The 27,407-nt window shown below is 41.1% G+C and overlaps 1 protein-coding gene and 1 long non-coding RNA gene across 2 annotated transcripts; one reads left to right on the plus strand and one right to left on the minus strand.

The window, feature by feature from the left end:
* Window positions 1–11,880: 11,880 nt before the first annotated feature.
* On the minus strand, window positions 11,881–13,693 carry LOC128804990 (uncharacterized). Its single transcript, XR_008436236.1, has 3 exons — window positions 13,322–13,693; window positions 12,385–12,476; window positions 11,881–12,036 (listed from the first exon to the last, which is right to left on the minus strand). It is a non-coding gene; the product is annotated as an uncharacterized LOC128804990 (long non-coding RNA).
* On the plus strand, window positions 13,204–25,390 carry TLR5 (toll like receptor 5). The gene is made up of 2 exons (XM_053973384.1): window positions 13,204–13,219; window positions 21,500–25,390. The coding sequence occupies exon 2, from the start codon at window positions 21,505–21,507 to the stop codon at window positions 24,082–24,084; it is 2,580 nt and encodes an 859-aa protein (XP_053829359.1). The 5' UTR covers window positions 13,204–13,219; window positions 21,500–21,504; the 3' UTR covers window positions 24,085–25,390.
* Window positions 25,391–27,407: the final 2,017 nt, after the last annotated feature.

A 27,407-nucleotide genomic window follows, 5' to 3' on the forward strand; every position in this document is an offset into this window, starting at 1 on the left:
TTGATGACGACTATAAATGTCTGCAGTCTATCACTGATAGAGCCATTACTGGAGTTCAGTATAATTGGCTTTTACTAAAGTGCTGCAGCAAAAATGAGGGTTAGTCCAATTGTCTGCTTGTACACCTCCTGCTTGGTTTTCCATCAGATTTTGGGCAACCACTTGGGAAGAGAAGTGCCACAATAATTTAGCAGGTTTTCTTACATATCTATTCACATTGCAGGCGTGTGCAGTGTAGACAGAGCTACAGAAGTGCTGAAGCCTGGCATTAAAAAAGACATCATGACAGCTGTAAAGTGTCCAGCTTCTCAGTTAGGATGCTGGGCTGATCTATCACAAACAAATCTTACTGGGGATAGGCATACCTACAACAAGGCTTAGAAGATAGTGTTCTCTTTGGTTTATGGAAAAAGTGGGAGGAAAAATTGCCAAGGAGAAGCATTATTAAAGATAATGATGCCTCTTCAGTCAGCTTTCTCTGGTCTGGGAGGCTCCTGTTCCCTGAATTTCTGAATCTAGGAGCTGTTACAGACAGAAGGCTCTGGATATACACACTGCTCTCAGTTTCCAGTGAAATGAATGAGAACTGATACCCCTTTCAGCAACAAGCTCTTTCTGACTGTGTAGAGTCCCCATCTGATTCCTAGTAGCAGAAGAAAGGCCACGTGCTGCCTTCCGAAGAATGGTGGGGTTTATCATTGCACTCCTTTAGAGCAAAACTGGACTCTGGAAAATCGACCCAGCCTTCTGATTTTACCTGCATTACAGCATTTGCAGTGACTCGGGCTGACTGTGTGCATTGTGGTACTGTGGATTCATTTGAGTCTTCACAACACATGAGGGCTGTGCAACAGATCATCAGCAGCCTTTGGCTGCCCTGGACAAAGACAAGCACGTGAAACTAAGACAGTTTCCCTCTTAGACACTTGTAAATTCAGAATAACACTGCCTTCACCTTTGGATGCCTAAGTGTCCTAAATATGCCTACATATCTTCATATTCAATTATGGGCAAGAATGTGATTAATTGTCCCCTGCCCTTCAGTCTCTTCACTGAGGCAGTGTCACTAAACTGTATTTTATGTCACTAAGTGACAGCAGACGTAAATCAAATATCTGCCTCCTCTAGAGTATATAAAAAGACAGGAAATGAAATGAGAATTCAAGGAATGACATGAAATGAAAAGGCAGGAAAGGCAAAAGAATGAAATTAATTTTTAAAAAATTCTTAGGAGAAGTTAAATTGTTGGAATGAACTGCAGTGGTTCAGTTCACAGAAATGAACTGAAACTTACTGAAATGATACTCCTTGAAATCTTGAAATTTCATTTCATGAAAGGAAATGAAATGAGAAATCAAGGCATGAAGTTAAATGAAAAGATAAGAAAGGAAATAGAATGAAGTGGAATTGAATATACATAAAAAAGAAAATACTGAATTGAAGGCAAGATAATGGAATGGGATGAACTGAAGTGTAGTGAAATGAATTAAAACAAAATGATACTCGTTCAAATATTGAGATTTCATCTCATGAAGGGAAATGAAGAATTTTTATTTCATGAAAGAAAATGAAATAAGAAACCAAGGCATGAAGTGCAATAAAAAGACAGGAAAGGAAATAGAATGAAAATAAGTGAATTTGTAAAAAAAAATATTGTGAAAGGAAGTAAAAAGAATGGAATAGAATGGAATGGAATGAACCGAATCTTGCTGAAATTATACTCATTGAAATCTCGAGATTTAATTTCATGAAAGGAAATTAAATGAGAAAGGAATGAAGTGAAATGAAAATATAGGATAGGAAAAAGAATGAACTGTAATGAAATGCAAAAAAAAAAAAGAAAAATTGTGAAATTACGTGAAAACAATGCAATGGAATGGAATGAAGTGCAGTAAGATGAACCAAACCTTACTGAAATGATACTCATTGAAATCTTGATATTTCATTTCCTTGCATGAAATGAAGAATTTTCATTTCACTAAAGGAAATGAAATGAGAAATCAACAAATGAAGCGCAATGGATAGAAAGGGAAGGAAATATAATTCAATGAAATTAAATTTAATTGATAAAATATAAAATTCTGAAAAAAATTGAAAACAATTAAATGGAATGGAATTAAATGAAATTATGTGCAGTGAAATTGTATTGGTTTAGCATTGCCTGGTTTTGGTAGCTGGTGGGACTACAGGAGTGGCTTCTGTGAGAACTTGCTTGAAGCTTCTTCCATGTTTAGCAGACCCAGTTTCCTGGTGACTCCAAAGATGGACATGGCACCGGTCAAGGCTAGCCCAATTAGAAATGGTTGCAAATCCTCTTAGGTTTTTGCCTCAGCGTTCTTCAGCACTATCAAATCTTTGTATCAGGATGTCTGTCAGGTCTGGCTCTGTGAGGCAGTAAATATTTTCAACTCCCATCAGCTCCAAAGTGAATACCATTGAAAACTAAACAAATAGTTTTTAAAAATAAATAAATAAATCAAGCTTAGGAGTAGCCTCCTTGTTATGTTATCCCCATGCATTAATTTTTCTCTTCAGATTAGTCATGCACTTGAACATGAAGTTCACAAATAGGGAAGCCAGATCTTATATTCATAATTTGGACCCTGGAAAGAAATCCAGCCTGTAAATCAGAGAAATATTAGTCCATGATTACACTGAAATCTCGACACTTAGTGCAAGATGTGTTCATAAGTGCTTTTCCTAGGAAGCAACAGCCTCTGCCCTGCAATTACATATTTAAGCTCTGTGGAAAGGATTTGTTTACTGAGTAAGAAAGGCACAAATCCCAGGCTGCTGGTCAGAAAGAGTCCTATGTAATCATCAGGATTACACCAATACAACAGTTCAAAGACCTTTGACATTTGATGAGTATTTTTCTCTTTTACAGAGCGAAGAGAGTTTGGACCTTAAAAGGAAAGTGAGCTGAGGCTTTGATTAGCAGAGCTACAGCAAAAGAAATGAAGAATGATTGTGAAGAGTCATAAGTATATGCTGAAAGCTTACAGGGAAAATGCTGCCAAACAGGTTGTGTGATACATTTTAAATTCCAAATGTAGATGGACTCACATGTGCAGGTGCCAAACACAACTGTTTCAATATAAATTGAAGAAGGTAGGAAATACAAGAATCCCTCAAAAGCACAAATTTGTGATAACTGGCAAATGTTCCACTTGAGCAACTGCTTTACCCCTTGGCATGGTCATAGAGAATTGGTTCTGCTCTCTTAAAAACAACAGCTGTTCACTGCTGAAGGCTATTTCAGCTCCATTAGTACTGGTGCATTGGCCACAAAAGCCAGGAGCAAAGGTGACCAGGCACCAAATTCTCTCAAATCTACAAAGAAAACAATATCAGCAATGGGTGGGGTTACTGAAAATGGCAAGCATGATCTTTTCAGGCAAATATGATTTGTGAGGTGATGGTTGCTTCACAGGCAGTGAGTCAGAGAAGCTTCTTCTTGACATCTGCTGCATCTGTCTTTTCTTTAGGCAGTGACATTCCATGGCAGGAACAGGTGTAGATAAGAGCAGTGTTTTAGGGCTTGTGCTGATAGCATAAAATGAGCAGAAACTGCTGTCACTTCAAAACAGGCAGAAAAAATACAGGAAGAGGCCATAAAAAAAAGTGAAACACATTTCATGCCTGAAAGGTTGGACTTTCAGGTGTGGATGAAGCCAGAAGTGACATCCCTCTCCAAGCACTTTCTCCAGTTACTCCTGGCTGGCAGATGCTGTCGGTGTAAGATCAGGAGTGCAAAGCACCACTTAGTGGAGTTTGGCTAAACCAAGCACTGGGCGAGGTGGAAGGAACTGCAGAACAATTGCTGCATTTTTCTATTCTGTATTCACCCCATCAGTGTGATTCCCTGCTGTGGGGCAGGAGCTGGAGTGGACTGGCATCTCTCCAGAGAGGGCTACAGTGGCTACTGGGAAGCACAGCCTCTGTCACAGCTCTCTGCTGGGTGTGTCCTGCACACACCTGCAGACCTCTGCACCACTCTGTCCTGCCCTGGACAAAGGAGGAAGAGGCAGCAGGAGCAGGGAGGCTGCCACCCAGCTTGGGAGTTCATGTGGTCACCCAGCAGTCCTCCCTCTTGAACAGAAGATTACTTCTACCTGCTTCTTGGTAAAAATGTGATCTAGTATTGAGACTTCAGGTTATTCTTTTAATGCCTGCAGGAATCTTTCCATGTAAAAAAAAAAGGACTTTTTCTCTAGGATGTCACATGCTCTGCTACTAAACCACTCTCGAGATCCTTAAAATAATAATATTCTGGGAGTGTAAGAAGTGATGTTCTGGTTTTACGCTCTCCTCATCCACTGTGTTTTTGAGTGGCACAACATGACGTGTCACAATTCATGTGTCATTTTTACTCTTGGAGAAGTGGCCAGCATGGACCAAGCCAGCCATCCTGGCTGAGTATGCTGTTGTTAACTGACACACGTCTCAAATGCCACAGGAGTCACGAGGATACAAGGCTGTTGTGGAGGTGCTGCCTTTTAAATCCCAGCTGCCTGCACAGCCCTGGCATATTGTCAGCATGTACAGTTTTCAGTTTCATGGGACATTTCTTCTGGGGTTACCAGAGGACTTTGTTTTACCTTCGTCTCCTCTTTCTGTTAACACAGCAGAAACTCATGTCTTGAGGCTCTCTCCTGTCTTCCTCAATCCCATGATTCCATGGCAGAACCTGAGCTTGCACAAGTGCTTCACATGTACTCTCACATCCCGATGACAGACAACTGAATAACACAAAAGCTGTCACAGGTCATTTTGCTACAGCCCCAGCGTTTGAAAGGTATTTAGGTTATAGTAAAACCAGATTTCAGCTCCAGTCAGCCTTTTTTTTTCAGGATGCAGAGAACAGCTGGCTGGTGGATGTTGCCCGAACAAAGGTCTCCTTCTACTCCGAGTGGCCTCGTGGGGCACCTGATGCTGCTGCTGTTGCTGCTGCTGCTGCTGCTGCTGTGTCTGGCTGGCCTAACAGCAGGATCCAAAAGAGGGATTTATCTTGTACAGCTCTGGAGGTCAGACAATCCAGGGCTATATTTTATCCATAATAAAATGTGAGAGTATATTTTTCTCCTACAACCTACCCAGATCTGGGAGAGAAGCAGAGCAAGCTGAACCAGTTCCTCCATCACTATCCTTTTGCATATTTTTCCTTGGGTTCAAGAATCTAAAGCAGGGTAAACACAGAGGGTTTCTTTTTGCCAAGATCTGACCATGTTAATTTCAACAGAGAAACTTTGGTTTCAGTGTGTGCTAAAATGAAGGTATCATCATTTTCAAGCTAAAATTTAATATATTGAATTATCCTTATGTTGAGATGGATAGAGCACTTTATTCAATTGATCAAGCTTTGCTCAGTTAGTCCAGCCTTTACTGAACTTTCCTCTTCTTTGCTCAAATTAACACAGTCATATTTGTAACTGAAATCAGTGGTAGCCAAGGCTCTGAAGGCAGATAAGTGCAAAAACCTGCCTCTCCAAAGTCTTTAGTCTCACTAAGCAAAAAAGCTCACAGAAGGAGATTGAGATCAAAATCAATGCTACCTAGCCCAGGAAAAAATAATTTGCAGGAGTTCATTTTGGATTCTTCCATATACATAAAGAGAGAATAATTAAGTTTGTACATGTAGGGTTTTATCTTTTCTTATTCTCTCCATTATGTGGACAAACTGTTGAGTTCACTGCTGCTTTGATAAAAATCTTTCTAGAAGATTTTAATTATTCCCAAAATACTCCAAAATACTGCCTTTTCCCCCCGTCTTTTTTTTTTTTTTTTTTTTTAAGTTAGAGGTTTATTAAAGAGATCACAAATTTTTCCAATGTTAGTTGTGAAATCCGTATGGAAAAAAATCAAATTGTTCTTGGCATTTATTATGATAATTTTAACTGGGACTCATAAGGTAAAGGAACTTAATGTCATTACCTATGCAAGATCTGAGAATGTGCATCTCCAGAAATAATGACCTTATTACAGCGTTGATCTTGTGTGGGTGGAAGTCTGGTGTAGAAGGAGCCTGGGGGAAATGCTCATGTATTTCACCTGCCTATTGTACATTATAGGTGAGCTCAGAGGTACAATAAGATACACATTTGTAAGTGTCCTACATGTAAGAAATGGGTAATTTAATGTATTAATCACTGGAGTGCAATTACAGGCCTTAATTTAGAAGGTATTAGTCATTCGCCATAGATAACCTTCTGTGGCTATTAGAATTTCAGAGGCTGAGTACATTTACAACTGGCAAATGTCATTTGCACAACCAGCACACACAAGGGGCTGGTTTTGGCTGGAAGCACTTTTTTTTTTTTTTTTTCTGTATTAAATCCACTCCATTAAATACAAGAGAGAGTACCTGTTTGGGTCTTATTTCAATAAAGACTGTATCCTAGCTGCATTTTAAGGGGGCTTATAAAGATTGCATGCTATTCATGTATTTTATTAACATGTTTAAAATGGGGTGGGATACACTGGAAATGTTATAAGCACATCAGTAGAAGACATCATAGCTGGTGATAAGCCCTGGCAATAAATGGCCTATGAACCTGTTCCAGTCTTTATCAAAATGTGAGACAAATAACTATAAAACCTGTTAAAGCATTTACTGATCTTTTATAAATGAACCTTCATATATGGTATTTTCTTGAAATTAGTAACGTGCTTAAAATTACGTCTCTCAGTGCTTAATTTCAAGAAGCTGCATAAATCTAGGAGACAGTAAAATCCTGTAAGCAATTGTTCTTAATTTCTGGTTTTTTCCTGTGCATATAGGAAAGGAAATCTTTACCCCCTCCATCCTAATCCCTTTTAGTGCCTGCTAGGTGTCTAGCTCACTGTGTGTATGTGACTTGCATAAGACAAGGGAGGAGCAAGAAACATGTCTGTGCTTAACAGAGACACCTTGGCAGGAAGACAGCTTTTGTTTTGTTTTCTTTCAAGTGACAGAACAGCATGAGAGGGCTGTGTAGGTGTACCTTTTGTCATCAAAATATAACATGCAGGACATGCTTATCTGCATCATTTGGAATTGCATTTCTTCCTGTGTGCTAGAAGGCACTGGAAGGTATCAGCACACTGCTACAGAAAATACAGCTGCATTAACAAAAATCTTGGCTGCTCCTTTTCTCTCTGAGAGAGAGAACAGCCACAGTAGTTGCATATTTTGGCATCTTTATTATACAGTCCTGTGATTTATGCACGTAAAGCCTGGAGGTGTTTAATAACTGGATCAAAAGGATTTAATCCAGAAGCAAGACTTCAGTCATAATAATGGTGTGCAAGCCTTGTTCAGTGACAAATCAGCCAGTGCACCAACCCCAGAAAAGTTCCAGGTTGGATTTTCAACCATAACTTAGTAAGAACTTCTGCAAGGGAACACTTGTGTAAATTCATGACCATTTGTAAGCAGCAGGTGACTGTACAACAAGCAGCAGTGAATACATTGCTCCCATGCTGAAATGTACATTATGTATTAAACAAAAAGGTTCTCAAAAACTATGGCCATGAAAGGATAACAGTCCTGCTTACCTGCTGCTTCAGCCACTTCTAAAGTTGTCACAAATGGAAACTGGCTTAGCTGGTACCTGAACCATCACAGCATTTCAGATCTTGTTTTAGTAATGTCAGTATAAAATATCTCAGCCTTTTAGATATATGTGCAAACAATTGGAGGCTTAAACTGACAGGATCTACAAAACCTGAGGTGCTTCCCACCTGCAACAACAGGATTATAAGTGAAGTATCTACATCAGACAGATGTTTGTTGCCTGTGAACTCGGGGCAAGCATGGTTAAATCATGATGCTGCTTCCTACTGTCACCACATAAAAAGAGGTGCTGTGGTGGTAGACTCAGTAGAAAAAAGATTTACTACAGGCTTACTATATTTTCCTATTATTTACAGCTAAGGGTAATCCTGAAAATATTCAGAACTTAAAGTATCCAGTGTCCTCTATTCAATTATAAAAGGGAGAAGCAGGGCCAAAAAGAAAATAAGTCATATTATTGAGCATAAGTATCACAACCGTTTCCTCACACCGTAAATTTGCACAAAACAATTTGCTTCCAGATACTTCTCTAATATCCCATGTGTCGTGAAAGAATTGTATAGGACTTTTCCTATATTTGGCTTTCTTCAGTTCCCTGTGGTTTTTTTTATTATTCCAAATTTAGCAGAATTACTTGTCTTTGAGGTCCCATTTTCTGTGGCCATAGGACTGTTTCAGTGCCAGATCTGTCACCTGATTTAATGGAAGTATAATATATCCCAGGCAACCAGAGAGGTGCAGTAACACAATTTCATCAATTACTGCTCCTGTCTCTTCAACCTACTTCATTCCCTGATTTCAAGATTTCAATGAGTACAATTATTACAAGGCCCTATCCTTTTCTCTGCAGCTCTTTCATTCCAATCCATGTCATCTGAGGTGCTTTCAGAAGGGACCTGACCAGGTGGTCCTCTTTCCCTCGTGTTGGCCACTCTGGCCATGGGAGGAGCTTTAAAGAAGGCTCTAGGGAGGGCAGCAGCTGGGAGTGGGCAAACAAGGGCATGGCACAGTGGTGTTCACAGGCAAGGTGGCAGTCATCCTCCTGGTTGCAAGGTTTTTATTTTGTGTTGGGATTTTGTTTACTTGTTTGTTTTTGTGCGGTTTTTGTTGTTGTTTTTTTTTTTTTTCAGCAATGGTCTCCAAATGATTTAAAGCTATGGCTAGTAAAAATGTACCAACCCGAACAGCGCCCCTCAAGAAGGATGTGTCTGTCCAGACCCCCAGCTGTAAGGAGTGTTTGAGGCTGTCAATAGTACCAGGGGACAATGCAAAAGATGCCCACATGTGGTGCAAGCCGGTGAATGATTGCCTCTGTCTGGTGGCCAAGCTTAAGGAGAAAGTAGAAAGACCTAGGAGTATTAGGGAAAGTTAAAGGGAAATAGACTGGTAGAGTTTCACCCTTTCATTCCTGAAAGAAGCCCCCCAGGAGTCAGAGGACTCCCACGCCTCTTACCACCAGGCAGAAGGAGGAGACCTAGTAGATGAAAGGGAGGGGAAATGAGTCCCTACTTGGGGAGTTAATAAAAATTCCTCTGACCCCCATCACCTACATAGGTGCCACTTCAGAGTAGGTATGAGGCCCTGGATCCAGAGGGTCAGCCAGGTGCCATCAAAGAAAATAACCTGCCCCAAGAGCCTCCCAATTGCACTTGGTCAGATGGATCAGCACCTCTAGCATTAAAAAGAAAAGAGCAGTCATAGTGGGTGACTCCCTTCTGAGGGGAACAAAGGGCCCTGTATGTTGACCAAACCCATCCCACAGGGAGGTCTGCTGCCTCCCTGGGGCCTGGCTGTGGGATATCAGGAGACTCCCTAAGCTGATTCAGCCCTCTGATTATCATCCACTGCTGATACTCCGGGCTGGCAGTGATAAGATTGAAAAGAGAACTGGGGCAATTAAAAGGGTCTTCAAGGCTCTGGGTTAATTGGTTGATGGGGCAGGAGCACAGGTAGTGTTCTGTTCAGTCCCTTCAGTAGCATGGACAAATGATGAAAGGAACATGAGACCCCACATGATCAACAAGAGGATTAAGGGCTGTTGCCTTGGGCAGAACTTTGAGTTCTTTGATCATGGGGCAACATTTATGACACCTGGCCTGCTGCAGCCAGCTGGGCTCCATCTAACTAACAAGGGCAAAAGGATTCTAGCCCATGTGGAGGCTGACTGAGAGGACTTTAAACTAGGTTTGAAGGGGGAAGGGGATGCAAGGCTCTCCAGAAACAAGCACAGCACAAGGAGGGTAAGCCAGAGTCAGGGGTGAAATCATGAGCCCAGATGAAGTGCATTAGTGCATGCAGCATGGGCAACCAACAGGAGCAGCTGGAAGCCATGGTACAGCAGGAAAACAATGACATAGTCACCATCATGGATTATTTTGATTATATTGAATTAAATTGAAATCTTATTGAAATATAATTTTTTTATATTTCAATTGCATTTTATTTTATCATATCATCATTCCAGAGTGTCACACTTTCTTCTCTGATTTCAAAATTTCATTTCACGAAAGGAAACAAAATCTTGTGAGTTCAGTCAGGATAAATTTGGCAAGGTTTGGTCCACTTACCTACATTTGATATCATCCTATTCCATTTTATTGTTTTCACTTTGATTTACAATTTTCTAATTTTTTTTTAAGAATTTATTTTCATAAATTTTTTCTCCTGTCTCTTCATTTGATCTCGTTCTGTGATTTTGGAATTACATAAAGTATAATTTTGAACAGTTTTCGTCATTTTCACTGCAGGTCATTTCATCCCAATACATTAGATTGTAGTCATTCCATTTACAAATTTTATTTTTCTTTCTTTCAACTGCATTTTGTAATATCATATCTCCTTTGAACAGAGTTTGTTGCACTTTCTTTTCTGAATTCAAGTTTTTATTACATTTAATTGAGAGAAATTATTCATTTAATGAGAGGAAATGAATATTTGAGAATTAAATGAGGATTAATTTGGCAAGGTTCGGTCCATCTCCCTGGATTTCCAATGCCTGGACGAGAACAGGTCCCTTTTCAAAGGAAAACAATACTCAGCCCCCAGTGTTTCAGAGTCAGCTCAGAGATGGCATTTGGGGCTCCAAGGGCAGCCAGAGTCCTAGTTGGTGGCAGCTTTGTTCTGGGAGGCATGCTGTGTCATTTGTGAGTTTTGGAGGCAGCACCCCACCGTCTGCCAGTGTGACTGGATGCAAACAGTGGTCATTTTCCATGGGAAAAAACCTCATTCCCCCAGTGTCTCAGGGTCAGCTCAGACGTGGTGTTTGGTGCTTCAGTGGCAGCCAGAAATTTAGGTATTGGCAGCTTTGAGCTGGGGGAAGTTCTACCATATTCACTATTTTAGAAGGCAATGGCACACTTTGGGCCACTGCCTGTTGCTCATATAATCCTATTGGCTTTTATTGTTTTCACTTTGTTGCAAAATTTTCCTTTTCTTTAAGCATTTTATTTCATTAATTTCATCTCTTGTCTTTTTGTTTGATTTGATTTTGGGAATTCAGTAAGTATAATTCTGCCAAATTTTGGTTCTTTTCACTGCACCTCATTTCACTGCAATCCATTTGGTTTTAGTCACTCTGTTTTCAAATTTTCTTTCTTTTTTTTTTTTTTTTCAATTGCATTTTATTTAATTCTATCTCCTTTTCCGAGTGTTTGTTATACTTTCTTCTCTCATTTCAAGATTTCAAGTGCAGGAAAATGGACCAAATGTTGCCAAATGGATTGAAATAGCAAGATTTCATTTCCTTTCATGAAATGAAGAATTTCCTTATATGAAAGGAAATACAATCTCCAAGTCAGAGAACAAAGTGAAACAAACAGACTGGGATGAACTTACAATGAAATGAAATTCAGTTTAAAGAAATAAAAGCAAATTCTGAGTTAAGTGATTGTAATCAATGTAATGAAATTACATGAAGTGCTCCCCTTTGCATGCCTTTTGTAGTTGCAAAGTCCCTGGAGGCTTAGGCTTTATGGTAAGCAATCACTTATAAGTATTTAATACAGGAGTGACATGAATATTAGTAATTAAAGGTACATAACACAGATCAGTATGAAAGTAGCTACTTGGGTGTCATCTCTGGCCCAGTTGATTCCATAGAAAGCAGAACAGATTAAGCAGAAAAGAGTAAGAATTTCCTGTCTAGATATTCTCATTGTCTGGTGGGAGACCAGGGGACATCAGGAACAGAAGCAGAGTTCACAAAGAGGAGGGCTCCAGAAGGAGCAATCTGCATAGGAGAAGGGTCCACAACTTGGTGTGACTTGTAAGCAAAAGCAGCCTTAGGCACTTTATTCCAAAACAGGATGAAACTTACACAACCCCAAGAGAGTTGAGACTCATTTTATTTAATAATCTTAAAACATGGCCCTCAGTGCTGCATTTCCAGCTGTCCAGATTAGGTGATGCTTTGGTTAACAAGGTGTAGATCCAGTGCTTTATCCATGTCTCCCATACAATGTTACTGAATCCCCAGCTCTCTCCTGTGGATATGGCCATGCAAAAGTGAGCTCAAGAGTTAGCTCAGAGATGGTCACTTTTTCAAATAGCATCAATTTCCAGAAATTTTATCTAAATGTAACATGAAAACCTAAATTACTATAATTTTTAAGAATAAAAGTTACCCTATCCTCTCTTTTATGTCCCCTTTTCATGCCTGGATTGCTCTCTAAGAATTACAGTAACAGGCAAATAAATCACTTCAGTTACAGATCTATCATTCAGTCCTAACTTCTTTAGGAAGCCTAAGTATTCCACTTAGTATAAGGTAATGTAGGAAATGGAATGTAATGGCCATTAGAAACAGGATAATAATATGAGTGGAGGATCACCTGCTTACAGTTATCTTGGGTCAGATTAAGTGCAGATCAGAAGAGTCAGCTGTACTGGAGGTAAGAGACAGAGATGTGCTGGCTCTTTCCACCTGAAAAAAGAGCAGAAGAAATAGCTCAAGCACCAAGCAGCTAGCAAACAGAAATGTTCATGTTTCTTTGAGATGAGTCAGTCTGATCATTCCTATGGATTAAAATGCAGCAAAGCCCATAAAAGCTGCCTCCTGTCTCTGGCTGCACCTCTCAGTCTGGTTTTCCCTGGCCTGACCCTCTCCGACGGAATCATAGAATGGTTTGGGTTGCAAGGGACTGTAAAGATCATCCAGTTTCAACCCCCCTGCTATGGGCAGGGACACCTTCCACAAGACCAGGTTGTTTAAAGCCCTATCCCCAGGTTGTTTAAAGCCCTGTGGATGGCCTTGAAGGGGCATCAACAGCTTCTCTGGGAAACCTGGTCCAGAGCCTCACCACCCTCACAGTGAAGAATTTCTTCCCAACATCTAATCCAAACCTAATCTAAATTCTGTCAGTTTAAAGCCATTAACCCTTGTCCTATCGCTACATCCTTTGTAAAAAGTCCTTCTCCCGCCCTCTTATGGGCACCCTTTAAGTACTGGAAGGTGCTCTGAGGTCTCCCTGGGGCCTTCTCTTCTCCAGGCTGAACAACTCCAGCTGTCTCAGCCTGTCTGCACAGGAGAGATGCTTCAGCCCTCTAAGAATCTTTGTGACCCTCTTCTGGAGCTGCTCCAACACTTCACTTCCTTCTTTTATTGGGGCCTAGAGTTCGGTATCCAGCAGCCGATCCTGGAAAGCCAGGGAGGATTTCCATTCTGCTGGGGAATTTACCTTCCAGTGCTTCTTCCCTGATGATTCTGCCTTTAAAAATATTTTTTCCCGTTCCATATCCACATAATCACCGCTTTCCTCTAGTCCTTACCCCTGCGGCACCCCCGCTCCCTGGCTCTGCGCTTTGGTGCCTCTCGCCCTGCGTGAGTGAGCAGCTCAGCGCACCGCTCCTTGCCGCTCTCCCCGGGGCGGCGCTCCCCCGCCGGACCCGCGCCCCAGCCATTCCCGGCAGGTGGAGGACGCTCTCCCGCTCCAGCCGCCCGGTGTGTATGCGGGAACAACGCTGGGAACGGGGAACAAGGCAGGGAACAAGGCGGCTCTTCCCGGCTGGGTTTCCGTGCGAGGCCGCTCCGCCCCGGAGCGCTGGCGGTGACGCCGGGACACGGGACCGGGCTGCGGGAGAGAACGACAGCCCTACACGGGTCCGTCACAGCCCACGGCACTCCAAGGGTCAGTCTTTACCCTTTCTTCCCACCCTCGACCGCCCCTCTTTCCACTGTCCCTTTAAGCCGCCAAGAAATAAGGTTTTCCACCCCTAGAAGAATCTTTGGCAGCAGAGTTTCACTTCGCATTTTTCAGAGCACTATGTAACTTAGCACTCATTCGCTTTCTCGCCCCGAGGCGGACAAGGATTACTACACCTTTTTTTTTCTTTTTTTTTTTTTTTTCTTTTTTCTTTTTTTTTTTTTTTTTTTTCTTTTATGGAGAAAAAATAGATCTGTGGGGTACAAAGTCCCTAGGAGGCAGGAAGGTGTTGGAGGTGGGGCTTAATAAGACAGGGCTGCATGTGCACCTGGCCTTTGAAGAGTCCAGTTTGTGGGATTTCAGAAGTTCCACCCTGGACTTTAGTACTTGAGAACTTGAGCACGAAATGTTTTGCTTTTGCAGACACCCAGCAGTGCCCCAGTCTGGCAGGGCTGACTGGCCAGCATCTAACCTGGCTAGCACATGGCAGAGGTGTTGTCAGGTAGGCAGGCTTCTAGCTCCGACCTAGCATAAAGCACAGCAGCATTGTAAAATGGAGCAGTGAGCTGTTGCTGTATTTCTTTAATTCCATGACTTACAGCTGGGAGCATTCACCCAGGTCATCATGGGAGAGTTCAGTTCATCAGATCTCTGCCTGAGAATGAATGAGAATGTCTTCCTCTTAATTGGCAACAGGCTAATTTTGGCCGTCTCCAGCTTCCTTGTGACACTGTGCCATTATGCAAGAACTTTCGGAAGCTGAGTAAGGTGGTGAAAGACAGGAACTAGAGGACAGGGCTAGAAGGACACCCACAGTGTTCTCTAAGGACGGTTTCTGGGTTGAACACATGCACAGTGAGAACATGGAAGCAGCCCAGAGCAGATCTTCTCCCTTCCCTCCCTTGGCCCCATACAAAGAATCCCCCAACCCCTCATTAGGCTGAAACACATCTTTGATTTAGAGAATCTTGAACATTATTCACTCAGTTGGAAGAGCTATAATGAAAGCGGAGAGTGCCTCCTCTCCAAAATAACCAATGCTTCCACATTTAGTGGGTATGAGTGTGAGAAAAGGGCTTGGTGTTGCATTGTGAAGAGAATGCTGACTGTAGCTGTTTTACTTGACAGATTAATATGCTAAATAAAGACATAGCTGGCTTTCTCTCTGGAAAGAGCTGAGTAGGGAGAGAATTTAAAATATAACCTGCATGGAGATTTCTGTTTTGGCAGTCCCTTGGTGCCTGACTGCAGGTCTTTATGGATTTAGAAATCAGGTGCATGTTCTTCTAGATGCACTGCATGGTGTCATTCAGTCTCCTGCTTGCACTCTACACACCCTTCACCTGCTCAGCCTGTGTGACACAAGGCTGTTCTTCCTGGTTGGGTTGGGACTATCTTGTGTAAGGATAATCAGTGGATAAGCAATTGATCTGGGATATCTGCAGGTGAGCCCTAGGATGCTCCTGCCATGCTGGGAATTGATGGAACAGCTCCCTCACCAAGAACCTCCCACAGGAATGGTTTCAGGAAGGCTACCAGCTCCTTTTCTACCTTCTTCACTTAGTAGGTCTTCATTGCATCACAGGTTCAACAGTACAGAATTTTGTCAGCTGTAGTAGTGAGTGAAATTTTCACATTTTTCTCCTCCACCACCGAGAGCAAACTCAATCTAAATCCTATTTAAAATAAATTGAAACATCTCGATTCCAGGAAAGTCTGGAGCAGGTTTCTAATTTCACCTAAAAGCTGGGCAGATTTTATCTCTCTTTATATTATATTTATGGTCCTTTTGTCACTGGACATTTGCAGCTTGTTGTCTTTTGATTGCTTTTTTAAAATGCATGTGCAAAAAAAATACTTGCAAAAGCAAACATCTCTTTTATAATTTGTTCCATTTGGCTCCATATATTCAGGAATCAGTTTTCATACTTTTTAAATAGTTCTCTAATAAAAAATGTGCCCAGATTTGGTCCCAGAAGTGCAGGAGTGGTAACCATGCCATTCCCCCTCTGGCTGATCACTGTTACTCATCTTTGCTGACTTCAGGCTTCCAAACCATTACCACTGTTTTATGCCTCACAGCTGTTTCACAGACATGACAGCACTGATGAGCTTTATAAAAAGGTGAGCTGTACAGAACTGTACAGAGCTCTGCTTGTGACCCCAGGAGTTACAGTCTGAATGCTGCTTCTCCACTTTGTCAAGAATTCACTGCTTCCTGAAGGATTGGCTGAAAGCTGGCTTCCTGTAACTTAAAAACTTGACTGTCATTCATAAGACTCCTTTTCTATTATCACTTTGATCTTTTCCAGGTGAGAGCTTAAATCTTGGCTGCTTCTAATTGTCCTCCAAGCACAAAAAAAGAACATTGTATCCCTGGACTAAATCCAGTTTCTGAAAAACAAAGTTACAGCAAAGAGAGAAGGTACACTAACAAGAAGGAGACTTTTTTGCCCCAGGGTGGCTTCTGGTGTAGCCAGGCAGTTCTCACATGACATCTTTCAAAGAATGAGGAAAACATGGGCGTGAGATGTGAGGTAAGAATCACAGTCACCTGAGTGGTGACTGTGACTGCCCACAGGTGGTTTGCACAGCCTAGAATGAGTGTCACTGCTGGCAGACAACAGTAGCAAAAACTTTGGAAAAACAAAAAAAACCCACCAAGCAAAAAAACTCCAAACATCCAAATGAATCTTCGCTGTCCTCACTAAAGCCCTGTTTCCTTAGGAGCTGGAAGACTGGTTGCTGGTCCTCTTTGAGGCCCAGCTGAGGCTCTTTCTGCCTTCATACTGTCCTGTGACACACAGGGCAGAGCTGAGCTGCCTGGGGCTGGCTCATGGACCAGTGCCCAGTGCTGGGACCATTCTGGGACAAACAACCCAGCTGGCTGCTGGGCAGGGAAACGAGCAGGCTGGCCCTGCTCACCAGAGACACACTCAAAACTGTGCTAGAGGCTAAAAACAGCTGAGCTAGGACCAAAAGCTGAGGTCTGGGGCTAGGACTCTCTCTCTGCATATCCAATTTATTCCTGTCCTCCACAGAATAGCCCAGAGCATGTTTTAGTCTCCATTTTCAAGTTTATTTTCCTATCCTTCTGGGGACTGCTCTCCTGTAAAGAACTGTTACACTATAATTAGTGGAATGTCTGTCTTTGTGTGTTTGCATCTCATCATATAATCTGATGGGAGATCAAAACAAACAAATAAATACTAACAGGAAGTAGATCATTACACCCAAACCAGTACTGGCTTTTATGGTCCTTCTGCTCTGCCAGGTCATTAACTGCCTTACTGCCTTATGCTTTTCTCCATCAATGATAGGAGCTGTCACAGTGCTCAATTACCTTGTAAGATGCTTCCTGATTTTAATAGGAAATATGCTATGTTTGACTTAAGCATCCTGGCAACTTAAGGGAGAAAGTGAGGGGGTGGGATGGGGCACATTCATCCATCATCTGATGAATGAAATAGTTTCTATTTTAGATCTTAATTGACTAGAGGGGCCCCATGATAAAAAGTGTGTTTACACTGCACAGCTTTTTATGAGCACAAATGCATATATTGTGATGGCCTAAAGCCCAGTCAAAAGCTTGGAGCTTTATTTTTGTTTCAGTAAGTAGATTTTATTTAATCAGATAACTGCAGCCACACAAATTTTCACAATAGCAGTTGGCCTTTATCTGACCAGTCTAAGAACAAAGGCTTCCTGCTTTGCAATATATCTTTCAAGATATTTTTATGACCTAAATAAATATTACAAACTCATTGTCAGTAGGCTTTCTGTTAGATTAAAAGAAAAAGGATGCTCTTTGAAGGTCTTTGTGGGTTTTTTTCCTGAGAAATTTTACCAACCACCAAATACAAATAGTCCTTCACAGTCAGTGAATATCACCAGCCTCTGGTAAAGATAATCATAATTTTTGCCACAAGTGAGGAAAATATGAATGATACTAGGGCATCAGACAATGATATTTTGTTCTGCACTTTCTCCAAGAAGTAGGAATGATTCTCATTTCCCTACAGAATTGTGACCTGGGAATATAAAGAGAAGACTGCACAAGGGAGACTCCTTTGGATGGCTGGAAGGCACCCAAGATCTGAAGAAGGAGATTGAGACATCTTTGTCTATTCAGGTGAATTTTCATGGGGTTTAGACAGCAATTGCACAGCAACTTTTCCAGCACATTTTTGTTGGGCGTGTGGAAAGAGGCACAACCAGTGCTTTCTAAATTTCCATAAGAGAGTTGCTGCTCTGCCATGAATAACACAAAGAGACAGTGTGAGCCCTCCTTTTCAGCTTTACTCCAGGCCCTGCTTACTGACAGTTCCTCCGGGTGTCCTCAGGCCAACACAGCGGTGCTGAGATAGACAGGCACTGCTACCGCATCCACTCTCAGGTACTGCCAATTCCCATCCTCCTTTGCTGTGGGGTTTGAAACCAGGTTAGCAAAATCAGGTTTTAAAACACTGAGTACAATAGGGAAGATCAGTTCCAAAAGCCTTCCCACTTTTCCCCTTCCCTTTACTACTTACCCTTTCTGACATCAGTACAGTAGAAGGAAACAAAATCTCACATGCCGGACTCTGGTTCTCTGAACTTCAGTGCTCCAGTTTTCAATGATGAAAATTTTCAATAATTGTCAGGACAAGAGGATATAGACTCAAGCTCCACCAGGGAGGTTCAGGTTGGACATCAGTAAGAATTTTTTCACTGAAAGGGTGTTTAAACATTGGAAGAGGCAGCCCAGGGAGGTGGTGGAGTCACCATCCCTGGAAGTGTTCAAGAAACAAATGGACCTGGCAATTATTGCTACGATTTAGTTGGCATGGTGGTGTTTGGTCAAATGTTGGACTCTGTGATCTTGGTGGTCTTTTCCAACCTTAAAGGTTCTGTGACTCTATGATTCTATGAATTGAGCATTTACACATCCCTTCATCTCCATGTCCCTGCACAGACAGGTAATTGAATGGGGTGATCCTCATTTTGGGGGAAGAATATTCTTCCCAAAAGGTTGTACATGCTAATGTACAGTGGTGAAGGGTTGCATAAACTGCTACATGATGGGATTCTGATAAATTACAAATTTTTGTTGTCTTCATGAGAGCAGTAAGAGGCATTTCTTACTGCCAGCATCCCTCTGCTGCTCATGGATTCAGGGAAGAAGGTAATAACTTAGACAGAAAGAGAGCAAAGAGTTTACAAGTGAAATCTTGCTTGACACTAAACCAGAGCAAAGTTGGAGTGTAGCACCTGCTAAAAGATTGTTAGATGGTTTTTTAGCTCACAAAAATGTGGAAAAGCAGGTCAATGTAAAAGAAAAGATATCTAAAAATATTTCCCCATTTTCTTGTATTCTCATAATAAAAATAAAACTACATTTTAGAATTTAAAACCAAAATTTTCTAATTCTTGCTCTCTAAACATTCTGAGCTTTTTCTAGCTGTCTATTGTACACTTATCTGTTAAATATTGACTTTTAAAGTATTTTCTCTTTGTCACTACTTTTGATGATGCTGTGATTCTGTCCAAACTTTAAAAGCATCCATCTAATCTGAGATGAAAATGTAAATGTCTGAAAGATAAATGTAATTTAAAACTATTTGTGCTAAACACCTTATATCAAGGTGTCAAGAAGAAGCAATATAATAGTTATCAAATATTTAAAGGGTAACTTGGTGTTTTCTTGTTTTCATGGTTCAAGTAAAGAGAAAAGTAAAAAAGTAAACAAGATCTTGAATGATCTGCTGTATGTTTAGCTGTGTCTTTTTTTAATAACCTACAATATTTTGTAGTCACAACAAACATTATATAGTTTACTGCCTGTAAAGTCCCCTTTAAAAGTGCACGCTAAGTCAAAAAAAGAGGTTAGTAGGCACAATTATTTTTTAGTACTTGGAATTATTCCCCATAGAAGAAGTTAAATTTTTTTCATGGTTATTTCAAAGTGCAGTACACAGACAACCCCTTTAGGGCTAATAAATTGCTCTGTTCTTTACTATGCTCAATAAAAGAGAATTTTGATGCTCACTGCCTGCAATTTGATTTCCTTTGAGGCACATTCTAAATTCCTTAGTGAGACAAAACATGAATGAAGTTTGAATGCCAGGACTTCAGACATCAACTCTTATCATATATCCCTAATCTCTTTTACTTTCAAGGATCACAGCTTGTCTCAAGCACATGAGATTGTCTTAAAAATGACAAGATAACTATTTTAAGTTGTGAGCTATGTGGGTTTCCCACTTAGTGTTTGAGCCTCTAGGGTGAAAATTCACAGCCTCATTCCAGCAGTCAAAGCTGCTACAAGTGAAGGTTTTAATATAATCAGGTGACTTGGAGAACATCACCAAAAATGTTTGATACAGTGTGATCATGTCAGTTATGGGACTGGGTTGTACTGTAGTATCCTTGTACTTTCTATGGAGCAGATAGTCTCTAAAAATTGGTTGGATCTTTCCTTTGTTTTTTGCGGTGGGAATGTCGTAGTGGCTTCTACTGCCATACTTTCTGATTTCCCAGGAATGTATGGCAGCAATAAGCATAATTTTAATTTAATTTAATAGTGCAGTATTCTGGATGGAGTTTTGTATTTGTCCTTTAAAGAGGGAGGCGTGCTCAAATCAGAACAGTAATCGTTCAAAGCCCCACTGTTTTTCTCTCTGAAGGAGATCTACTTTGCAGACATAAGATGGGGGTTTGTTTCTACAAGAATTCTTTAAGCAGATTATGCTGGAGGACACAAAAAATCACCCACTGAGTCATCATTTCATTTCAATAAATGCTTGGCTAAAAGCAGAGGCAGATGGTTGCAATCTTAGTTAGAAGGTCAGGAGTTTTTTTAAAACTACACTACACAAACAACCACTTTAGGGCCAATAATTTGCTCTGTTCTTTACGATGTTCAATAAAAAAAGACCTTCCTTGCTCTGAAGAGGTTTTTGTCTCAGATAAAAAGGGTGACAGGCAGACAGAGGGCATAATGCAAGAAAAATAGAGAGTGGGAATAAATGGATTCATTGGTAAGCTGCATAAATTGTGCTATGCACCTTTTTGTATAATTTAGGAATTTACAGTTTGGGAAATGTAGTTTTTCATAAAACATGAAATCTTGAAGCACATTTTTAGGCTACTGCTTTTCTTTTGTTTTGTTTTGTTCCATCACTGTTAGTCTTGCTCCTGCCTATACTTTCTAAACTATTTTACAGCCATTTCCAAAACACTTTCACATTGTCAAGTTAATCTGAGGCTCGAGGAGCCCCAAAAGAGGTTCCCCTTCTTAAGAACTCATGGCTTTTAGGCACCTCTGTGTGATAACAATCTGAATTCCAAACAGGTGACAAGGAGAGCACTCAGGGAAAGAGCAGCATTTGCCTGCTCTGTAGAGATGACTGCATGGCTGCACTTCACTTGGACAATCCAAATTGTTTTAGCCTTTTTGGAAAAACTAATTAAGGAGTTAAGCTAATACACCAGCACTACCAGTTCCATGGTGCAGATTAAATAGCTAGGCTAAAATTTTTACTCTTACCTGGTGGGGTTTTAAGGAACATAAAGGAGAGTTACCTTTTAGGTCGTAGGAGGTCCTTACATCTTTTTGGGATGCATGTTCTGACCAAACGGCTATCAGGTGATGCCTGTTAGACTTCAGAGAAAGGATAAATCCCAATTCACAAGTCATTTTTAAAAGGGTGACATTAGTCCTCTGTTCTACAGCTGTTAGAAATGTGCTCTGAAACTCACAGTTGGCTGGCAAAGACAGCCAACTGCAGAACTAATTCTCACTGTTGTCACTTTTTTTCACATAGGTTCATGATGTTGTGCCATCAGGTCCTCCTTGTCATTGGGCTGTCGCTAGCTAGTGGTGTGTGTGCATCTAGAAGGTGCTACTCAGAAGCCCAGGTCTCCATATATTTTTTCTGTGGCCTCACAGATGTTCCACCTGTGCCAAAGGATACAGTGAAGCTTTTCCTGACTTATAACTATATCAGACGAGTGACTTCGTTTCCAGTGCTGGAGCACTTGTGGCTGTTGGAAATCGGAACCCAGTTAGTCCATCCTGTTACCATAGGAAAAGGAGCGTTCAGGAACCTGCCAAACCTTCATATCTTAGACTTGGGAGGCAATAAGATTCTTCAACTGGATCTTGATGCTTTTGTGGGCTTGCCAAACCTGACTGTCCTCCGTCTGTTTCACAACTACCTTGGAGATTCCATCATGGAAGAATGTTACTTTCAAGATTTGAGGTCATTGGAAGAATTGGATCTTTCAATGAATGAAATCACGAAACTTCATCCCCATCCCTTATTTTATAACCTAACAGCCTTGAAAAGTGTGAACCTGAAACTCAACAAGATATCCAACTTTTGTCAAACCAATCTTACCAGCTTCCAAGGAAAACACTTTTTATTTTTTAACCTCGGTTCTAATCATCTGTACAAGACAGAAGATGTGGCCTGGCCCAAGTGCCCCAATCCTTTCAAAAATATTACATTTAGCTCACTAGACCTTAGTGACAATGGCTGGAGTACAGAGAGTGTCCAGTATTTCTGCACAACCATTGAAGGGACTCAAATAAGTTCTTTAATATTTAGCACTACTATAATGGGTTCAGGATTTGGCTTTAATAACTTAAAAAATCCAGATGATTCTACTTTTGCAGGACTAGGAAGAAGCAATCTTAGGTTCTTTGATATTTCACAGGGTTACATTTTTTCTCTCAGTTCTTTAGTCTTTCAAAGTCTTGGCAATCTGGAATCACTGAACCTTTTCAAAAACAAGATAAATCAAATCCAAAGGCAAGCATTTTTTGGCTTGGACAACCTAAAAATTCTCAATCTCTCAAGTAATCTTTTGGGTGAGTTGTACGATTATACTTTTGAGGGTCTACACAGTGTAATGTATATTGATTTACAGCAAAATCATATTGGGATGATTGGTGGCAATTCATTCAGGAATTTAGTAAATCTGAAAATAATTGATCTCCGAGACAATGCCATTAAAAGACTCCCTTCCTTTCCACGTCTGACCTCTGCCTTTTTAGGTGACAATAAGCTAATGTCTGTAGACGACGTAGCAATAACTGCAACACACCTCGAATTAGAAAGAAATTGGTTGGCAAACCTAGGTGACCTGTATGTTCTTTTCCAAATTCCAGATCTGCAATATATCTTCTTAAAACAGAACCGGTTCTCTTACTGTGAGAATAGTGCTAATGTTATAGAAAACAATCAGTTAGTATATATGGATCTAGGTGAAAATATGTTACAGTTGGTGTGGGAGAGAGATTTATGTTTGGATGTGTTTGGGGCATTGCCCAAACTTCAGGTTCTACATCTGAATAACAACTACCTTAGTGCTCTTCCACAGGAGATTTTTAGAGGTCTAACATCTCTTAAAATACTTAACCTGGCTTCCAACCTGTTGTCTCATCTCTCTCCTGGGCTTTTCCCACAAAGCCTAACAAACCTAAACTTATCAGGAAACCAGCTGTTTTCCCCTGAGCCTGAAGTCTTTATGACTTTGAGTATTCTGGACATAACACATAATAATTATGTTTGTGATTGTGCTTTAAAGAGCCTGCTAGTGTGGCTGAATGAAACCAATGTAACCCTGGCTGGCTCCCAGTCTGACAGGTACTGTGTGTACCCCCCTGCCTTTGAAGGGGTACCCCTGTCACATATGATATACGATGGCTGTGATGAAGATGAACTCCAGCAGACACTCAGATTCTCACTATTCATCTTCTTTTTGGTCATTCTTCTCGTGTTTCTGGCGGCAGTTGTCATTTTTACTCGCTGCCGGGGGATTTGTTTCATCTGGTATAAAACCACCACAAAAAGACTGATAGACAACCAACCACGAGCAGCAGATAAAAGTGAATACAAATATGATGCATATCTGTGCTACAGCAAAAATGACTTTGAATGGGTCCAGAATTCTTTGCTAAAGCACCTGGATTCACAGTATTTTGATAAAAACAGATTTACCTTGTGTTTTGAGGAAAGAGATTTCTTGCCTGGGGAAGAACATATCAACAATATTCGTGATGCCATTTGGAGCAGCAGGAAAACAATTTGCATTGTGACCAGGCATTTTCTCAAAGATGGGTGGTGTGTGGAAGCCTTTAATTTTGCCCAGAGCAGGTACTTCTGTGATCTGAAGGATGTCCTCATTATGGTAGTGGTTGGGTCACTTTCTCAGTATCAACTGAAGAAACACAAACCAATTCGAAACTTCTTACAAAGGAGTCAGTATTTGCGGTGGCCTGAAGATTATCAAGATGTAGACTGGTTTTTAGATAACCTTTCTTGCCAAATTCTGAAGGAAAAAAAAGTGCAAAGGAAAACCAGTGGTATAGAGCTGCAGCCTATAGCAACTGTCTCACATTGACTATGTGAGTTCCTGGCAAATATCCCATTTCCAACTGTGCCATAGCAGGAATAAAAAGAAGATGGCTTCATCTTTCCTTGAAAAGACATGCAGAATGGTAACTGTTTCAGTATAAATCCTTCAGAACACAGAGACAAAGCAACCAGCAGATTTATTAAAGTGCAAATGGACTACAACATGCATTTTCAGAAGAATTGAATGAATCATGGATGCTTCATATTTTGGATACATCTTCAGGCACTTTAGTCCTGGTTTTGGAGTACTGCTTAATGGTCTGTTTCAGCTAGAGAAGGATGCTCATGGTTGTTTTTTCAAAGAAAACCCATGGTGCTGTCCAGGAGTGACCAAAAGTGCTCTCCGGCACTGCCAAGCCCGATCATTGTGCTTCCTGGACTACTTAATTCTGTGCTTGCTGCACTGGTAACTTTTCATGCTCTGTTTCACATAGTTTTGCACCTTTATGCTTTATATTGGTGTAACCCAGACTTAATTTGTTTGTTTTCTTCTCAATTAAGCTCAGCTCAGCCGGAACATACAAACTTTGGACTCCATTTGTGCCCTTCCCCTCCACCAACTTCTCTGCTTGGTGGTCAAATTACAATCATTAGTCTACAACATTTGCTAAGCTTTGGTGCTTTTTCACTCGACCTGCCTCCTGCCCTGCAGAGAGGAACCACTATTCCCTTTGGATCTGAAGCAAGCCTGAGGCGAGAAACTACCTCAGCAGCTGTGCAGGCTGTACCCTGGTGACAGGGCTTTTGCATTCTGGGAGTGGGAAATACACTTGTACTTTGTAATTGTCCTGTGTAATTTGGGTTGTCCTCAGCACACCCCGTGTGCTGATCAATTCTAAGGTGTTTCCTTGCTTCTGTTGAAATGTTTTTCTAGAGACATTAATGCCTAGCTCTCTCTTCTCTAATTATTTTACTGCTGTCTGCTCAGTATATGTCTTCAAGGGGTTGTTTAGGGTAATTTTAATAAAATTCTGACTCAATGTTCACTGTTACAGGACCTGCACCTATTATGTTGAACTTGACGTAGTCCTTGCATGTACTGTTCGGGTCTGTTTGTGCATTTGTTCAACAAAAGCTTACCAAAATAATTTCAGTGTGGTCTCAGTTAGACTTCTTGCAGTAGTGAGGAAGCAGGAATGGGAGGTTTTATAAGTTGTCTGCCTCAACCTTAGCTGCAAATAAATAACATTATCTTAACTGTTTTGATAGAGATGAAAGAGTGTAATCCACTTTGTGTGAATGCAGGCGTTGGAATATAGATGTGCCTGTGGCTGATCTAATTTACTCTCAGCACAGTATACACGATTGCTATTGATAAAATTACTACAGCAAAATATCTCTTCCTTCGCAATAAGCGTAGTCATTCAGGAAGGCAAAAAGGGCTAAACCTTGGGATATTTTCCAGGCGACATGGACACGGGGCTGCAGATGTAAGAAGGGATTGACTGTGCTGCTGGAGCTCTGGGTGTCGCTGTTGGCTCAGATAACAGCCCGGCTTTCCTGAGCCCCTCCTGTCTCCTGTAGCTGCTGGCAGGAGGGGAAAATCCTGCTGCAGGGAGAGGGCTGGGAAAGCACCAGCAGCCCTGTCTTCCCAGAGCCCGCCCTGAGCCGTCAGAAGAGTCACCACGGGCATTTCAGCTCTCTGCACATCTTACATTTCTCTAAAAAAGTACAACTCTTTCTCTTTTTGTCCCATCAGCCAGTGCAGATATTTATAGGCATCCTTTAAATGCAGAGGCTATACCAGGGAGTATTTCACATAAAACCCACTGGCAGATAGCCAAAGCAAGAATGAATCTGTACAATGAAGATCATCTGCAGGTCCAGGTACTTAGTCTATGGATCTGTGCATGGTGTAAGAGTTGGGGATTTAAAAGCACCCTTAAGAAATTATATTCAAACGAGTATCACAAAATATTTTTGGTCAAGTGTTAATTTAGAGCCCTCTCCACTTAGGACCTTAGTGTATATTTACAAAATACTGCTGTCACTTCACTGCTAACCTGTGTATGCAGGAATGACAAGTAGATACAGGAGATGGCTTAAACCAAGGTTTTTCCATTTCATTTGAAAAGCTTCTGTCTATTCCATGCTTATGCCACTGGTGGGAGATGGCTACATAAGGTTTGCATTTACTTCAGACTTTGGAAAGGTCTGACTTTTTATATGGAGGTTTTAATAAAACCCTTGGATGAAATTTCATTGTCTGCCTTTGTCCTTAAAAGCCAATTTCAAAACTTAAGGAGATCACACCTGTGCTGGAATCAGATGGGAAAACTTCTTCCACAGAGGCAGCTTAGAAATGTAGAATTAGTCCAGCCTCCATCTAGAAAATTCTATTGCAAGGGGTCTACAAAAAGCAGTAAAAGGATTTTTGGAGAACAGGCTACTGAACCATTCCTGACTGTGGAGTGGTTTGCAGGCAGATTAATAACTGCAGTGTCAAAGAGATTCAAAATAACTTTATTTTTTACTCTTTGTGAAACCATTCCAAGCCTGAGACTCTCAGAACACAAACAGTTGGTACAGCCTGTCCTATATGATGAAAAATTGCCTCCAAATAGATCATAGGACCCTGATCACCATCTCTGTAGAGTCAGCTATCTTAAATGACAAAGCCTGGGGAATTGTTGAGAAAGAGCTTGTGCTGACTTTATACTCCTCTGCTCAGCAGGAACCACAAAAGCATCCTGTACAAAAATGGAGAATGACTATGCTTGATGAATTCAGGCCATAAATTGAGCCTCAGCCTCATAACTATTGATCGGATTTCCTTCAGGCTCACTGGGAACATTACTGCTCTATCAGAATTTTATGGCTCCTTAGTTAAGGATACTCTCATCATTTTTACTCACCTTCCTCAGTAAAAAACATTAATTTGTTGGAGAGGGTCCAGAATAGAGTGTGAAGTGTGGCACTGGCTCTAAAGCAAGCTATTAAGATGGAAGCTGGTGAATTTATTTGCAGTAGCAGCACAGGGGAGGACAGTGACTCAGTGCCCCATGGTATCAGCTCAGATATTCAATAGCAAAGCCCAGTCCTGCCATTGCAATACATATCATAAGCACTAACTGGTCAAATGGGCACTGTTGTTCAACAGTGACATCTAGCCAGCCTCTCAGAGTCCAAGGATTGCATGGGCTCCTCCTTGAAATCCAGGCACTCAGGACCAGAATCCAGATTCTATAAACATCCCTATGGAGACTAACAGAAGGAAACAATTGTATGGCCACATATTATTTCACATTTGACATTATTATTGCTATTTCCTACACTGTGAAATCAGGCATCCCCTCCCATCTGACATGC

This window comes from Vidua macroura, chromosome 3 (genome assembly GCF_024509145.1).
Source record: "Vidua macroura isolate BioBank_ID:100142 chromosome 3, ASM2450914v1, whole genome shotgun sequence".
In the NCBI taxonomy this organism is placed as follows: domain Eukaryota; kingdom Metazoa; phylum Chordata; class Aves; order Passeriformes; family Viduidae; genus Vidua; species Vidua macroura.

Excerpts from the sequence above, each read along its gene's own strand:
- TLR5 (XM_053973384.1), top strand. The coding sequence starts at position 21,505 with ATGATGTTGTGCCATCAGGTCCTCCTTGTCATTGGGCTGTCGCTAGCT.